General features: G+C 33.5%; 1 protein-coding gene and 1 long non-coding RNA gene across 2 annotated transcripts; one reads left to right on the top strand and one right to left on the bottom strand.

Annotated features, from left to right (window-relative positions):
* Window positions 1-859: 859 nt before the first annotated feature.
* LOC134256170 (uncharacterized) lies at window positions 860-2604 on the bottom strand. Its single transcript, XR_009989671.1, has 5 exons — window positions 2199-2604; window positions 2014-2111; window positions 1361-1425; window positions 1191-1281; window positions 860-1042 (listed from the first exon to the last, which is right to left on the bottom strand). It is a non-coding gene; the product is annotated as an uncharacterized LOC134256170 (long non-coding RNA).
* A 5774-nt stretch (window positions 2605-8378) lies between these two features.
* On the top strand, window positions 8379-16153 carry LOC134256175 (uncharacterized). The gene is made up of 7 exons (XM_062738820.1): window positions 8379-8443; window positions 8883-9033; window positions 10661-10741; window positions 11170-11271; window positions 12269-12415; window positions 12600-12806; window positions 15924-16153. The coding sequence occupies exons 1-7, from the start codon at window positions 8379-8381 to the stop codon at window positions 15975-15977; spliced, it is 807 nt and encodes a 268-aa protein (XP_062594804.1). The 3' UTR covers window positions 15978-16153.
* Window positions 16154-16288: the final 135 nt, after the last annotated feature.

A 16288-nucleotide genomic window follows, 5' to 3' on the forward strand; every position in this document is an offset into this window, starting at 1 on the left:
AATGCAGAATTTATATACAGGTAAACAATAGCTGTTCTGTTGATATCAAGAGAATCATGTTTATGGTTAATATGATTTAAAAGTGATTTCTGATATTTAGAAACTGCACGGTGCAGCACCACATTTAATATTTGACGCCCAAGGTACAAAAATAACATAAGTATTTCTAATGAAGAATTAAACCATGCACACTATATCAAGTTTTAGGTTGCTTAAATAGTCTTATTTCATATAGATCAAAACATGCATATGTGTCAACATGAAATTAAAATTTAATTCAAAATAAATATCATTTTAAGTTTAATTCATCATAATTATGCCTTGTAAGAAAATATGCTTATGTATCTTTGTATATAAATAGTTTATTCAGTTTCGACATTTGCTTTAAAATCCTTATGTATGGTATGAAAATAAAATACTTCAACTTGAATAATGTGCGGCATTATGAAAATTATCAAGTCACTTTCATAGCCCAAAAATCTGCAAGTTCTCAGGAATTTTACTTGACTACAACATGTACAAATTGGCATTTCACAGTGATACAATACTACACAAAGGCATTCTCCCATCATGATGCCCTCTTACATGTCTAATATTTACGATTCTAGATTGCATGTATGTTAAAAATATATTGAACCCCTTCCTCAGCTGTGCAGCACAGTCTTCCATCAATAATAAAAACAATTCAGCAAAAAATAAATGTACGATTCAAGAAACTACTTCTGAGAATAACATTGAACACATCCGGCAGCTATAATGAACAACAAAGCTCACCTTTTCTGAAAAAAAAACATAAGCGTCAAACATCACATCACACACATATATAATTCATACTGATAGTGTCGCCTGCATTGGTATTATTTTTTATTTCAGACTGACAGATGGACAAGTGCCATAATAAGTGATCCCTCTGTATTATTTAATAAATACATACCTTAAAAGCTCAACTGAATAAATCTTTTTTTTTGTCTTTTTTCTTTTCTTTTTTTTTTTTTCAATGTCTTTAGGAAAAATCCTCAATGAAGTAAAACCAAAGATGAATCTGAAAATAAAATTCATAATATATATTTAATTATTTATCATTTTTAAAAAAAAATGTCATTAATAATTTCAATGAATTGTTATAAATTCTTACATTTTATATGTGGCAAACTTTATAAGTGTTCATCTAAATATTGTAAAGAAATTACCCTTGAGTTTTCCAACAAGGGGTATATACAGGAATAAACAAACAAGCGAAAGAATATTTACACACAGTCTCTGGCTGGTAATCACTGAAATCTGGAAGAAAAAAATGTTTAGTATAAATTGTTGCAAATAATTGTATGGAAGCAATGACATTTTATGAAATTCTATTTACCTTGATTATCCAGGAAAGTTTATTTACACCTCATAAAGCATCCGAATATAACTGGTGAAATTTGTCTGAAAAAAGATATATAAATCACTTTTTTCCTATGATATATTGAAAAAGACTATGATGAAAGGGAAGTAACTCAATTATTAGAATGGTTGAAACTATTGGGAGGCATAAAAGTAATTGAATAAATTAAACTCTAACTTGATTTTTCGTAAATATATATTTTAATATCTTAAATTTACATATATCAATTAATTATTGAAGGAAACTATGAGTGTGCCCTCGTGTTGCCATTATAATATCAATTTTCCGTGTCACATTACTGAGGCATTAATCTTTAAAAAATCAGCAAGAGAAAGCCATAGCTTCCAAAATTTCAGTAATCGTACATATTGTAGCAGTATGTCTACCGCTTACGAAAATGGGTGAAACTTGAGCGTACCCTATCATTATCCTCCAAAAAAAATATTTATTCATATTTTCATTACGCCCGTGTACATAATAAAATACCATTATTCGTGCTTTACGCGATTTTCCAAGAACAAAACACTGTATAAAAGATGATATATACTCAAAACTTACCAGCATTACTCAATTTTTGTTATGTCAAGGTCCTATCTTATTCTATATAATTAATAACAAAAAATACTTACTTACTCCGAGCCATATGAAGTCAACATGGCCGACTCCGAACAGTTCTGCAATAGATTAGAGTTATCGTTCTTGGCAAAGATGGCGTTATCTGGAAAGGCTAAAGGACACAGACTACCAATTATTTTGCTATACATTCCTTTATACTATAAAAAATGATTTAAAAAATTACACCAGCTCAACTTACCTGAAACTTGGCACAGAGTAAGAAGAATTCAAGTCCAAAAATTTTTCAGACTCTCAGGAAAATTCATCGCATGCAGTTCCTGCTAAGGCATCGCAAATAACCCCTACCCTGCTTTTTTCACTTTCTCTTCGGGGAAAGGGTAAATATGGGCCTCTTTACACCCTTCCTACTACGCGCGCAAGTGCAAAATTTCACATATTAACAATTTTATATTTTTTTTCAAACCCTCTCCTTTCCATCTATACCCAAAAATAACATCAGTCCACCCCATAAACACCCCAAAGAATTTTTAAGAAAAAACCTCTATTTTTAAACTGGAACTACTTGAGTGGTCAATGAAATAGGGGTAAAATTAGTAGTCTGTAACCTAATAAGGACACAAACCTTGTCTGATTTTGCTGAAATTTGACATGCTGGAGTCTTTTGTATCTACAAAGTGGCCGGTGAAGTTTCATTTAAATTGATGATTCCTAAGCAGAGTTATGGCCCTTTAATTGATGTGCTGGAACACCTTAAATCAGAGGGTAAAATAAGCATTAGGCACACAGTTCTCAGATTTGAAATGCTCACAGCTCACATGCATGACAGTTATTTTCTTTCCTTTTATTTTTGTATACTAGATATATATGTCCTACACAAATTTCAAGAACAAAACTTAACCTATTGCATAAGTAAATATTTTAAACAATTTTTCAAAAAAATACTTTCAAAAAGCATAAAATTCTTGGAAATATTAAAAATAAAAATATTTAGCACATTTTAATTTTAGTAAAACAAATATTAAAAAATTCTACAATATATAGGCTATAAAAAATTAGTATAAAAGTTAAGGGAAAGAGATTAATACCTTTGTTATAAGCAGATTATCCAACCTGGTCAATTCAGCCTCTGTCAGGAAGTGGTACTTACTACTCTAATTGGATTATCCCTGGTCATATTAAGACTTCATTGAAGGGTATTTCTTGTAACAATATGCATTATTAGATAATAAATACCAAAAATTCTGTGAAATTTTGGATTTTATAATTCTGAATTTACAAGAAAAGGAATTTATATATGCATTTTACCTACATACATTCTTCAGGCTGCTGTAGAAAAAGGGGAGGCAAATCTGCACTGTAAAGGTACCAAAAAAAAAACAAAATGATTAAAAAGCATGTCTATATACTTTCAATGGTTCAGCATAGAAAATATACCATGCCTGTGTCACCTATAATCACTCCTGGAGATGCTTGGAAGCTAAAACAGGGAAGGGGGGGGGGGGGTAGAGAAGGTTCTATTAAAATGGAGTACATAAATTCTGTCTGTCTTGTGTATCACTATTTCTGCACGGTGTTTATCCAAAATCTTGAAAACACATGTCCTTGTCAAAAAATGATGATTTTGTCTGATATGCGACCACCGACAATGATGTCCAAGATGCCACAAGAGTAGAAGAAGTCAGTAGGACCAAACATCCCATATGAAATGTTGAGCACCTTACTGACCTCCCCTGTCTTGGACAATCACAGATCAGTGCCAGCAATCAGACAGCAGATATTAAATTCCAAAAGAAGAAGGAAAAAGAGAAAGTTTCAGAGAGTACACATTGATTGGCAAGAGATGATGATGACAGATGAAAACAGTGTAAAAAAGAAATCAAACACAAAAAAATAATACAAACTTAAGAGTCAGTTGACTATATACCTTTAACTTGGCTGTTGTGGACTGTAATATTGTTGACAGCTGTATCTTGTTTTCTGAATGATCATTGTCTCTGCTACTGGTACAAAATTGTTCACTTCTGACTGGCAACTGGCCTGATTTTTTATGAAGCCACCCATCCAGGCTATAACTGCTTGCAATCCCACATCAGTCAGCCAGAAATGAGCCACTGAAAAAAAATAAATTTTTAAGAATTTCAACTTTAGTTCACATTCATAATTAATAAGTAATTGTGTCAAATTAATAAGTAAGTGTGTCAACTATAATTACAGACACCAAGTAGCCAAAGTTTTGAGAAATTAGGCATTACTTTCCTATTAACAACAGTGTAATCTGAACAATCAAATGTTTAAAACATACCTTGGTTTTTGAACTCCATTTGGCATTTAAAATAGCAGGATATGTGAGTAATGGGTTTTATGTCACCTACAACATTATATATAGAATCAAAATTCATATTGCATAAATGTTTGACACACATCAATTGCACACATTACGTCATCACTTTGACAAGCTGAGCAGGTGCCCCCCTCCCCCTTTTCAATTATTTAAATCCATTTAACTTTTCCAAAAGACAATTTTTTCCATAAAATTTGTCAACAATTTGCATAATTAGTTCCAAATTATCCAAAAAGTGCCAGTAAATTGATTAACGTGAGATTTGACCTTTGACCTCATAGGACACAGACTACCAATTATTTTGCTATACATTCCTTTATACTATAAAAAATGATTTAAAAAATTACACCAGCTCAACTTACCTGAAACTTGGCACAGAGTAAGAAGAATTCAAGTCCAAAAATTTTTCAGACTCTCAGGAAAATTCATCGCATGCAGTTCCTGCTAAGGCATCGCAAATAACCCCTACCCTGCTTTTTTCACTTTCTCTTCGGGGAAAGGGTAAATATGGGCCTCTTTACACCCTTCCTACTACGCGCGCAAGTGCAAAATTTCACATATTAACAATTTTATATTTTTTTTCAAACCCTCTCCTTTCCATCTATACCCAAAAATAACATCAGTCCACCCCATAAACACCCCAAAGAATTTTTAAGAAAAAACCTCTATTTTTAAACTGGAACTACTTGAGTGGTCAATGAAATAGGGGTAAAATTAGTAGTCTGTAACCTAAAGCGTGGGGTCAAATCTTTCGATTTTCCAAATAAAAAAGTTAACACCGGATACAAGTACATAACGATATTATCCCCTAAAACCAACCTACATTTAAAATTCCGGAATACTACAACACGTTATAATTTTTAAATTATGCGATTGGGACGATGCAGAAAATACAATACGAAAAATATGAAAGATAAAAACAATGGTGCAAAAATCATGCATGCGTTTAAACAGCAGTTAATTATATGCATAACAACCTAAGCTGAGGATGATTTACAAGGCGCTTTTTCACAATAATTACAACTGTGCAATGGTCATTTTGAATGTTTGGAACGCGCCATTTTAAGTCAACATTATTCTTACGATTTCAGACAATAAAAACAAAAATAAAGGTGCTCTGAACTGTAAGAAATAACTACCTGTATCTAATCTGCCGTTTGGGGTGCCTTTCTTCTGTGTAGATTCAAAAAATCTTCTCATCTCTGTTGTTTTTCTTGAGCAAATTCTTGGTGTTTTCTTCGCCATTTTGTCCTTCTTTCTTCTCTGAAAATCTAACCAATGAGAGAGAAGCATTCTGCCGCGATACGCCACCTAGTGATTCAAATTCTTTACGGAAAATTCAGTTTAGTTTTTGCATTTCTCTTGGCAATTTTTCTTTTTTTACGTTTTAAATGCAAATGTCCTTGTATATATATGGCAACAGAATGAACAGTTTTGAATGATAAAATAAAATTGATCATGGAATCGAAGGAGATAAAAAGCGAATTTTAGACCTTTATTACATGATTGTGGTAATTGTTGAAACGGACTCCGACTGTCCTAATGTTTTCAAATAGAATGATTTAAAGTCATATGTACACACGTACTTCGATTATTGTGTAAAAAAAAAAAAGAAAAGAAAAGAAAAAAGAAAATGGTATACAAGTCAACAAAGTTATGCTGATGGTATATTAACCACATATGTGCAATTCAAAAGCAAAATTGGGGTTATAAGAATTATTCATCAATTGTTGAAAGTTTTCTACTCAGAAAATATCAACATGAATGTACAAGTCTATTTGTTATCTAGGAATTTCCTCAGTGTCACAGCTTACAAATTGAAGTAGGGAGATTTACCAATATTTCTTCTGAAGATCGATTATGTAGATGTAAAATTCATTTTGTTTTTATAACATTGTCATGTAAAAAAAAAATGATCGTCAAACATGCCCCCCCCCCCAAAAAAAAAAATTCAGCTAATTAATAGTAAATCTCCATACTTCTCAGCTTTAGATGATGAACCAAAAAATATTGGTCACTCAATACAGAAGATACGGAAACTCTTAATTTTGCAGGCAAATTTATATAAATGATATCATGTAATAGAAGTGGTCATAGTCCTTTACACATGACATATGTAAATTCTTCTTTATTCCTTTATAATACAGGATTATTAATTGCTTTTAATAATTGTTTTGCTATTGATTGACTTATTTTTTCCTTATAATTGTAATAATCTCACACTTTTCTGTTTTGGACTCTAAATTAGAAATAAAACGTTGTTTTAATATAATGTACTTAGAAATAACCTATATAAAAAAGTTGTGAATTAAAATAGACTTAGTTTTCATTAGGTTGCGTTTCATTGACCTCTAAATATTTTCAATATTTGAAGTTTACAATGGTGGCAAACAAGGAATACCATTAATTGTCGATTTCTTTTTGTGATTGCCGATTTTTTTGTGTGGAGAAATTGTAAAATAATATTGAAATTTTTGAAATAGTCTTATACATATGACATGTTTGATTTTACGTGAAGTTTTATATAGTGTGATTTATTTTTTATTTTGAATGTTCAGAAACCTTGGTGTCATTACAAAAGGCTAGTTATGTATACCATGTACTGCGTGTATATATTACGCCTGGTCACAGTCCATTGTTCCTCTAAGGTAGAAAAACCTCTCAATCCACAGAGAATATACAAAAAATACACCAACACGGTAGCAGGTGTCTTCGCGACACGTGTCTCCCCACCTGTGGCACGTGAGGACAGGTGTCCGCGAGTGGGGTTCAACGTAAAGAATTGAAATTTTGATCAACTTACAGACTACTTTAAATTTATTTTTTAAAAAAACTAAGTTCTAAATCACATATTTAGCACATTATACATCTCAATACGAATATAACTGAACATATTGCTAAAAACTATACCGCGTTTTCAGTGATATTGCATTAATTAACATCACGAATGCAAGATATATGAAATAAAACAAAATAAAAAAAAAAAAAGCCTACACATAATATACAATCTAATTAAAATTTTGAGATTTTCCATTCGCTCCCAGGGTATTGTTTCACAAAAACAGACTTTTTACATGAGTTCCTCGTGTAAATAAACATTTGGAGAACAAATGGAAGATTTGATTTTAATTAGATTGACATAAAATGCTGCAAATCCTGGGAACCATGACATCAATTTTCAGGACATGTTTTCTTGTAATATTTTTAATGCTATAAAACCGCGGCTTACGAATAAAATGTTTTCACGAAGACGGAAATAAAAATACATATATGTAGATATTAAATCAATGTTATTATAAAAACTAGTACATGTAACTTATTGAACTAGATGTATATGAATAGTAAAAAAGGCTTCCAAGTCAATATGTATTGTTAACAAATTGAAATTATTGAAATGATATCCATTAAGGAATATATAGACAATAGACAATAGATATAGAGAGACATGTATAAAGAATATAAATGCAAACCTTTCTATCTCAGATTTAATGTTCACTCTCGTAATTATCTGTATTTCATGCACCATGAAGACACACTAATTTTCTTTTTAAACAACTTTATATTAAACATAATCGTAGTTTTGTGAAAATGATGTATGTTTTCAAAATAATTAATTCCCGAGGGGGAGTATTGAGTTGGGTAATGTAGAATATCCTTGTGAGAGGAATCGATTTTGTCTAAAAATAATATTTTTGAATTCCGACACAATATGAAATAAACAATTTTTATACATTTAATATGAAGCAAGGATCTTGTATAATATGCTTATCATTGATATCAATATCGGTATGTTTAAGTTTACAAAGAGCAGGCACATCTTAAAATCTGAATATGAACTATTAGATATTTAAAAAAAATCATTTTTTTTAAATGTGTAAATAAATATAAGGATGATATGAGTTGATTTTTCTACCCTTTTGAAAAAAAAAATATAGAGAAAAAGTTTCAGTTCGGTTTCAGCATGCGGAAACCATATGGAATCGAAATCAATAGTAAAAAGATCATAATTATGCATATGAGTTGATTTTTCTACCCTTTTGAAAAAAAAAATAGAAAAAGTTTCAGTACGGTTTCAGCATGCGGAAACCATATGGAATCGAAATTAATAGTTTCCGGAAACTGAAACCTACTGAAACTAAAACGTATCGTTAAATCGACGTTTCATTAAATTTTACATTGGTTTCCGTTTTGCGGACACTATTGGGAAACAAACCTAATGGTTTCAGTATACGGAAACCCTACTGAAACTTGCTGAAACTATTATATAGTTTCCGCATTGCGGAAACCATACAGGAAACTTCAACACCAAGTTTCAGCAAGGTTTCCGCATAGTTTCAGTTTTGCGGAAACTAGACTTTTCATCCAGTGATCAACAATTGATGAATAATTATCAGCTCAAATCTCAGAAAGAGGAATGATAAGTAAAGCAGGTACTAATCTGAAATCAATCCTAAAACAAACAAAGCATAGATTACCTAATTTGTAATCATGATAATTATTTCTTATCAATATTTTTTTTTACATCAAACCTTTACTCTTGTGAGCTTGGTGATATGTTGTGAGCTTGGTGATATGTTGAAGTTTATTTTTAGGTGTCCCTATAGAGGTCGCAGACAGGACCCTTAGGATATATCAGGGAGGTGTCCCAAGCCGTAAACTACCCCCTACCCCAGGGATCACAGTCAAGTCCTCACCCCCACCTAAACCAAAGAGAGAAGGGGAGATAATACTGGTAAGTTATACATCTCACCTAAACCAAAGAGAGAAGGGGAGATAATACTGGTAAGTTATACATCTCACCTAAACCAAAGAGAGAAGGGGAGATAATACTGGTAAGTTATACATCTCACCTAAACCAAAGAGAGAAGGGGAGATAATACTGGTAAGTTATACATCACACCTAAACCAAAGAGAGAAGGGGAGATAATACTGGTAAGTTATACATCTCACCTAAACCAAAGAGAGAAGGAGAGATAATACTGGTGAGTTATACATCTCACCTAAACCAAAGAGAGAAGGGGAGATAATACTGGTAAGTTATACATCTCACCTAAACCAAAGAGAGAAGGGGAGATAATACTGGTAAGTTATACATCTCACCTAAACCAAAGAGAGAAGGGGAGATAATACTGGTAAGTTATACATCTCACCTAAACCAAAGAGAGAAGGGGAGATAATACTGGTAAGTTATACATCACACCTAAACCAAAGAGAGAAGGGGAGATAATACTGGTAAGTTATACATCTCACCTAAACCAAAGAGAGAAGGGGAGATAATACTGGTAAGTTATACATCTCACCTAAACCCAAGAGAGATGGGGAGATAATACTGGTAAGTTATACATCTCACCTAAACCAAAGAGAGAAGGGGAGATAATACTGGTAAGTTATACATCTCACCTAAACCAAAGAGAGAAGGGGAGATAATACTGGTAAGTTATACATCTCACCTAAACCAAAGAGGGAAGGGGAGATAATACTGGTAAGTTATACATCTCACCTAAACCAAAGAGAGAAGGGGAGATAATACTGGTAAGTTATACATCTCACCTAAACCAAAGAGAGAAGGGGAGATAATACTGGTAAGTTATACATCTCACCTAAACCAAAGAGAGAAGGGGAGATAGTACTGGTAAGTTATACATCTCACCTAAACCAAAGAGAGAAGGGGAGATAATACTGGTAAGTTATACATCATCTCACCTAAACCAAAGAGAGAAGGGGAGATAATACTGGTAAGTTATACATCACACCTAAACCAAAGAGAGAAGGGGAGATAATACTGGTAAGTTATACATCTCACCTAAACCAAAGAGAGAAGGGGAGATAATACTGGTAAGTTATACAGTGAGCTTCAACCAAATGATCATCTAACATAAAATGTCTATATTTGAATTATCATTTAATATAGATGTTGACTACACCCTCATGTCCTGGATTCACAACATACAGAGTATTTGATAAGTTATTAAACCAACAGATTTGACAGACTATGTATAGTGATTTTTCAACATCTCGTTGACAAATAACCTTGACCTTTAAGGCCTGAGATTGAGACAAGGACAAAACCCTTCTTAAGGTTGACAGCATCAAACATAACACAGCCTTGGATTGGATAAAAATTCTCATTGCAGGGTTTACTTTTATGACATAAACCAGAGACATGCTTGCTAACTTCTTCAGTGTCACAGTTTTGGGAGATGTAATGTTTTTATTTGCCATAGGAAAACATGTTTGGTTGATTAGAAATTCAAACTGTTCAATCAGTGTTAAATGTGTTTTGGGGGAAATTATGAAATGAGGATACCTCATTAAACAATAACCTACTATAATATGGATTTTCTATTGTTTTTCTTAAGGAAGGGGAAAAAGAAAAGGAAAAGACACCAGTGCTGTTCATAGACCCTGAACTTCTGATCAACATCAAATCAACAGAGAAGGTGAGCATATTAGAATTATAGACCCTGAACTTCTGATCAACATCAATTCAACAGAGAAAGTGAGAGTATTATAATTAATAGACCCTGGACTTTGATCAACATCAAATCATCAGATGTTTACCTTTTTATAATTTTAAATTAGGCAGATATTGATGAGATTTACTACTGTAAGCCAGTATAGAATATTATCATTGATTTTGTAGATGTTAATCCTATCCCCGAGTTTTGTGATGATGTTTCTAACTGTTTGATTTTCTAGCTGGCAGACCTGGCCGCGAGTTTTGTTATGATGTTTCTAACTTGTTTAATTTTCTAGCTGGCAGACCTGGCCGCGAGTTTTGTGATGATGTTTCTAACTGTTTGATTTTCTAGCTGGCAGACCTGGCCGCGAGTTTTGTGATGATGTTTCTAACTGTTTAATTTTCTAGCTGGCAGACTTGGCCGCGAGCTTTCTGACCAAACAGATCAACCAGTATACAGACACCAAACTGTCGTCTGCAATCACCGACCAAATCTTCTCCTTCCTACAGGTTTGTCTTATGTCCTCTATGTACTGTAGACAAACTGTCGTCAGCAATCACAGACCAAATCTTCTCCTTCCTACAGGTTTGTCTTATGGATTATACTAAGAAGATACAAGTCTTTTTTACATATTTTGGATTTTACAAAAAAATATTGTCTTGGTTACAGAAAAAAAAGAAATATCTTTGAAAAATATTTCAAAAAGCTACTCCTCCTACAGGTCTGGTCTTTTTATAAGACCTGACACAGTAGTAAGCTATAGTGAGATACATAGTTCTCTGCATTCAGTTTGGTGTTTGATTTTGATAAATGTTGTCATGGTTACTAAAAAGGAGAAATTTTTATGAAATTCTTTCAAAACCCGACTCTTCCGACATATTGGTTAAATTGCAATATAACTTGGTTCACAAATAGAGTATACCAAGATACAAAATGCTTCACTACAGATTTTGGTTTTAACAAGTAGTGTTGACTTGGTTACTAAAAATAGAATTTTCTTTGAAATTCTCTAAAACGTTTTCTTTTTAAAAAGTTTTCAGTAAGAATTTGTTGCACATTAGTAAACTATAGTGAGATGTATCATTCTGTTCATTTGTTTTTAATTTCAACAAATGTTGCATTGCATGGTTACTAAAAATAGAAATTTTGTTGAAATCCTTTCAAAATACCGTTATTACTCCTGCTTTAAGACTTCATACACAAGTAGATATACTAAGTTACATATATAATTTATTGGTTTTTGATTTTGACAAATGTTGTAATGCTTACTTAACATGCTAAGATGAAATTTCTTTGAAATAAATCTGGCAAAACCGTACTCCTACAGTTTTAGTCCAATTTTAAAGAGACTTAGTACACAAGTATTCTTTACTCTAAGGTACATTTTTATTATAAGTACACACCAGTAGACCTTAGTCTTGTTAGAGTATGTATGTAAAATTAAAATCAGTCAGACTACCTGGTGACTGTTATCACTGTTTGAAATGTTGGACTCTTTTGACACAGGAGGTAGCGGGTTACCAGCGCGCTGTGATAGTGGCGTACATCACCGAGATATCTCAGAGTCTCGAGGAGATGCCCGAGTCTGAGCGAGATCGACCGCTTCACAAACCCTCCGTCAGACTGCTAGTGGAACTACTCAGACAAATCATGGTAAGATATACTGCTACACAAACCATCCGTCAGACTGCTAGTGGAACTACTCAGGCAAATCATGGTAACACTTTTATACTCAGTCATATAATGGTCATCATCATGAAATCAACATGTGTTTATCATCATAAGTTTGTATTAATGAATAATGAATAAGTTTGTTTTAATTATTTCTTTGATGCAGGACCCCCTGTCTCATGTTGTGTTGAGCCTACAACTGTTGCGGACCTTCAGCCATTTTTCTGATAACCTGGTTGTCATGGTGAACTGTCAGGCCGCGCCAGCAGTGTTGGGTTGTATGGCCGTTTATCTGGACGTCACGGAGATCCAACAGTACGGGCTGGACATACTGGCCAGAATAGCCAGCTACCGACCAAAACTGGCCGAAAAAGTAAAACCAACGAATCTCTTAAAATAGCGACCTACTGATCCAGACTGGCCGAAAAAGTTACTCAACAAAAATCTCTAAAAAACAAGGTCACCCACCGCCCCAGAGTGGCCAAAGAAGTAAAATTCTCTTAAAATAGCTATCTACCAATCCAAACATGCCAAAAAAGTAACAATTCTAAAAAAAAAGCTACCTACCACCTCAAACCAGCGGAAAAAGTAGCACAGCAAATCTCTAAAAATAGTTACCTACCCACCCACCCACCCCACAAACCAGCCGAGAAAGTAGCTGAGCAAATCTCTAAAATTAGCTACCTACCGCCCCAAACCAGCCGAAATGTAGCTCAGCAAATCTTTAAAAATAGCTAACCACGGACCCAAACATGCCGAAAAAGTAACTCAACAATTTTCTTAAAAAGTAACTCAACAGTTCTCTTAGAATGGCCTATTACTGACCTAAACATGCCGAAAAAGTAACCCAACAATTCTCATAAAATAACTAACTACTGATCCAAATATGCCGAAAAAGTAACTCAGCAAATCTCTTAAAATAGCTGCCTACCGCCCCAAACATGCCGAAAAAGTAACCCAACAATTCTCTTAAAATAACTAACTACTGATCCAAACATGCTGAAAAAGTAACTCAACAAATCTCTTAAAATAGCTACCTACCACCCCAAACATGCCGAAAAAGTACCGTATATACTCGCCTATGAGTCGTTATTTTGGGAGTTAATCTCCGGTCTAAAACTCATTGTCCGACTTATGGGCGAGCTATCAAAAGTATGGTTTTTTATGAGACGTAGCACTGTTAAGGCCTACTATGAGAAATCAACGGAAAATATATGTGCAAAAAGGGGGTTATTATTTTAAATTAAATTTATTTCAATTAAGCTGTTTTATTATCACAGAACGTTAATACCTGGCATAGTATTACCCACTCTAAACTGTGTGAAGTTTAATCCCATCGATGGACAGTCACGTGATGAATGCATAGTACGTGTACTGAATGTAGGTCATTAACAAATTTCAATATCGCAAGGGCATACCCTATTTTAAATTTAAAATTCAAGCTATTAATTGTTTCTGCACACTTTGTAGATTCTGAAAAGTACTGCTGCTTTGAATAGAATTCGCGTTTTAATAGATAAATTTTCAAGTAAATAGGCCAATGTCAAAACATATTAGACATTTACCAAATATTTTGTGTACTTATGAAATCACGCCTTCGATTTAAAGAAAGCAGCAGCACTTTTCCAGTTAAGGATAATATCCTTTATCTATATTCAAAAAATGATTAAGATCTATGCAGTGTATGCCCTTGCGAAAGTACGATTTTATGGTGCATCTCGATGTAAAATATACGTAACCTGTACATAAAAACACGACATAATTAATAAAATATATTCTCTTGAAAGTTAATGAATAATAGCACTAAACAAAGGATCTACATTGGTATTAATCGACTATTTAAAACCTGTAAATAATATTCCGTTTTATTATAAAACGCATTTTTCATTGTTAAAAAATTCCTCAATCTGCCTCTCACAGTACATGAAATACGTCATGTTTACCAAAATGACGTCATATATACAAGTTCATCGCAATCAGTGCTTTGTTAAAAACTAGCTACCCGGGATTTACCTAGCAACGTTTTTTAATGCATTGAAAGGTTTTATTGTTGTTTATTATGCTAATACAGTTAAATATTGCAAATAATTTCATTTTCAGGTATTATGAGAAATACATAAAAGTCATATTTTTGTGTGACGTCACAGTAAACATTTCCCGTATAAATTAGGCCCCGCCCCCTAATTCAAGCCTTAACAATGCTGCGGATCAGTCCATCTGATATGAAAGCTTATTAAATACAACCGACTTATAGGCGGACCGACTTATGGGCGAGTATATACGGTAACTCAACAAATCTCTAAAAATAGCTAACTACTGACCCAAACATGCCGAAAAAGTAACTCAACAAATCTCTTAAAATAGCTAACTACTGACCCAAACATGCCAAAAAAGTTACTATTCAATTTTCTTAAAATAGCTAACTACTGACCCAAACATGCTGAAAAAGTAACTCAACAAATCTCTTAAAATAGCCACGTATTTGGTTATCTTGATTACCCATGCTTCAAAAAGACCACTTTGGATTGATATTTTTTTTTCATAAGTATGAATTTATTCACTTGTTAAATGAGATAAGTGCAAGTCAAGCAAAATAAGAAGGTTCTACTGCTTTCTAATTATAAATAAGATGTATCGTAGGTTATAGAATAACATTTGACTTTTCAACCACAATTGTATGAATTAAATTATCACATGACCTCTAGTTGACCCGCAAATTCTCATTTTAATTTGGTTTAGGTTCTGTAACTTATCATTTGTCATTACTTACCATTTGATCTCTACATGACCTTGTTGTAACTTGCGTAAATAATGAATTCTTTGACCTCTATTTGACCTTGTTGCAGACTTATATGTGGACCCTTTGACCTCTATTTGACCTTGTTGTAGACTTAATTATTTACCCTCTCTAACTGACCTTGTCTTTCTGACCTTGTCGGAGACATACTGTATACAGGGAAATTTTTGCCCGTTTTATTTTCGCCCCTTTGGCCCTACCCTCATTTGGGTGAATTCAACATGGGGTGAATTCAAAGAATGCAGCATAATTTCTTAAATAAAACTATGAGTGGGCGAATTTAAAATGGGGCAAAATTGTTAGCATGTGTGAAAGGGCGAAATTTACACGGGGCAAAAATAACCCTGTATACAGTATATTTACCCTTTGACCTCTATTTGACCTTGTAGATTCCCCTGAGAGAGACGACCCTAGAGATGATCCTTCGATCTATTTAATATATATGATTTGACCTTGTAGATTCCCCTGAGAGAGACAGCCCTAGAGATGATCCTTCGATCTATTTATGTATGATTTGACCCTTATTTGACTTTGTAGATTCCCCTGAGAGAGACGGCTCTAGAGATGATCCTTCGATCAATTTATGTATGATTTGACCTCTACTTGACCTTGTAGATTCCCCTGAGAGAGATGGCCCTAGAGATGATCCTTCGATCTATTTATGTATGATTTGACCTCTACTTGACCTTGTAGATTCCCCTGAGAGAGACGGCCCTAGAGATGATCCTTCGATCTATTTATGTATGATTTGACCTTTATTTGACCTTGTAGATTCCCCTGAGAGAGACGACCCTAGAGATGATCCTTCGATCTATTTATGTATGATTTGCCCTTTATTTGACCTTGTAGATTCCCCTGAGAGAGACGGCCCTAGAGATGATCCTTCGTTTTATTTATGTATGATTTGACCTTTATTTGACCTTGTAGATTCCCTTGAGAGAGACGGCTTTAGAGATGATCCTTTGATCTATTTATGTATGATTTGACCTTTATTTGACCTTGTAGATTCCCCTGAGAGAGACGGCCCTAGAGATGATCCTTCGATCTATTTAGCGTCA

The sequence above is a fragment of the Saccostrea cucullata genome, unplaced genomic scaffold (assembly GCF_032062105.1).
Source record: "Saccostrea cucullata isolate Sc308-1 unplaced genomic scaffold, CSIRO_AGI_Scuc_v1 ctg13356, whole genome shotgun sequence".
Lineage (NCBI taxonomy): Eukaryota > Metazoa > Mollusca > Bivalvia > Ostreida > Ostreidae > Saccostrea > Saccostrea cuccullata.

Coding starts and splice junctions, on each gene's coding strand:
- LOC134256175 (XM_062738820.1), top strand. CDS start 8,379: ATGCGGAAACCATATGGAATCGAAATTAATAGTTTCCGGAAACTGAAA. Junction 8,444..8,882: donor AAACCTACTGAAACTAAAAC/GTATCGTTAAAT, acceptor GATATGTTGAAG/TTTATTTTTAGGTGTCCCTA. Junction 9,034..10,660: donor GAGAAGGGGAGATAATACTG/GTAAGTTATACA, acceptor GTTTTTCTTAAG/GAAGGGGAAAAAGAAAAGGA.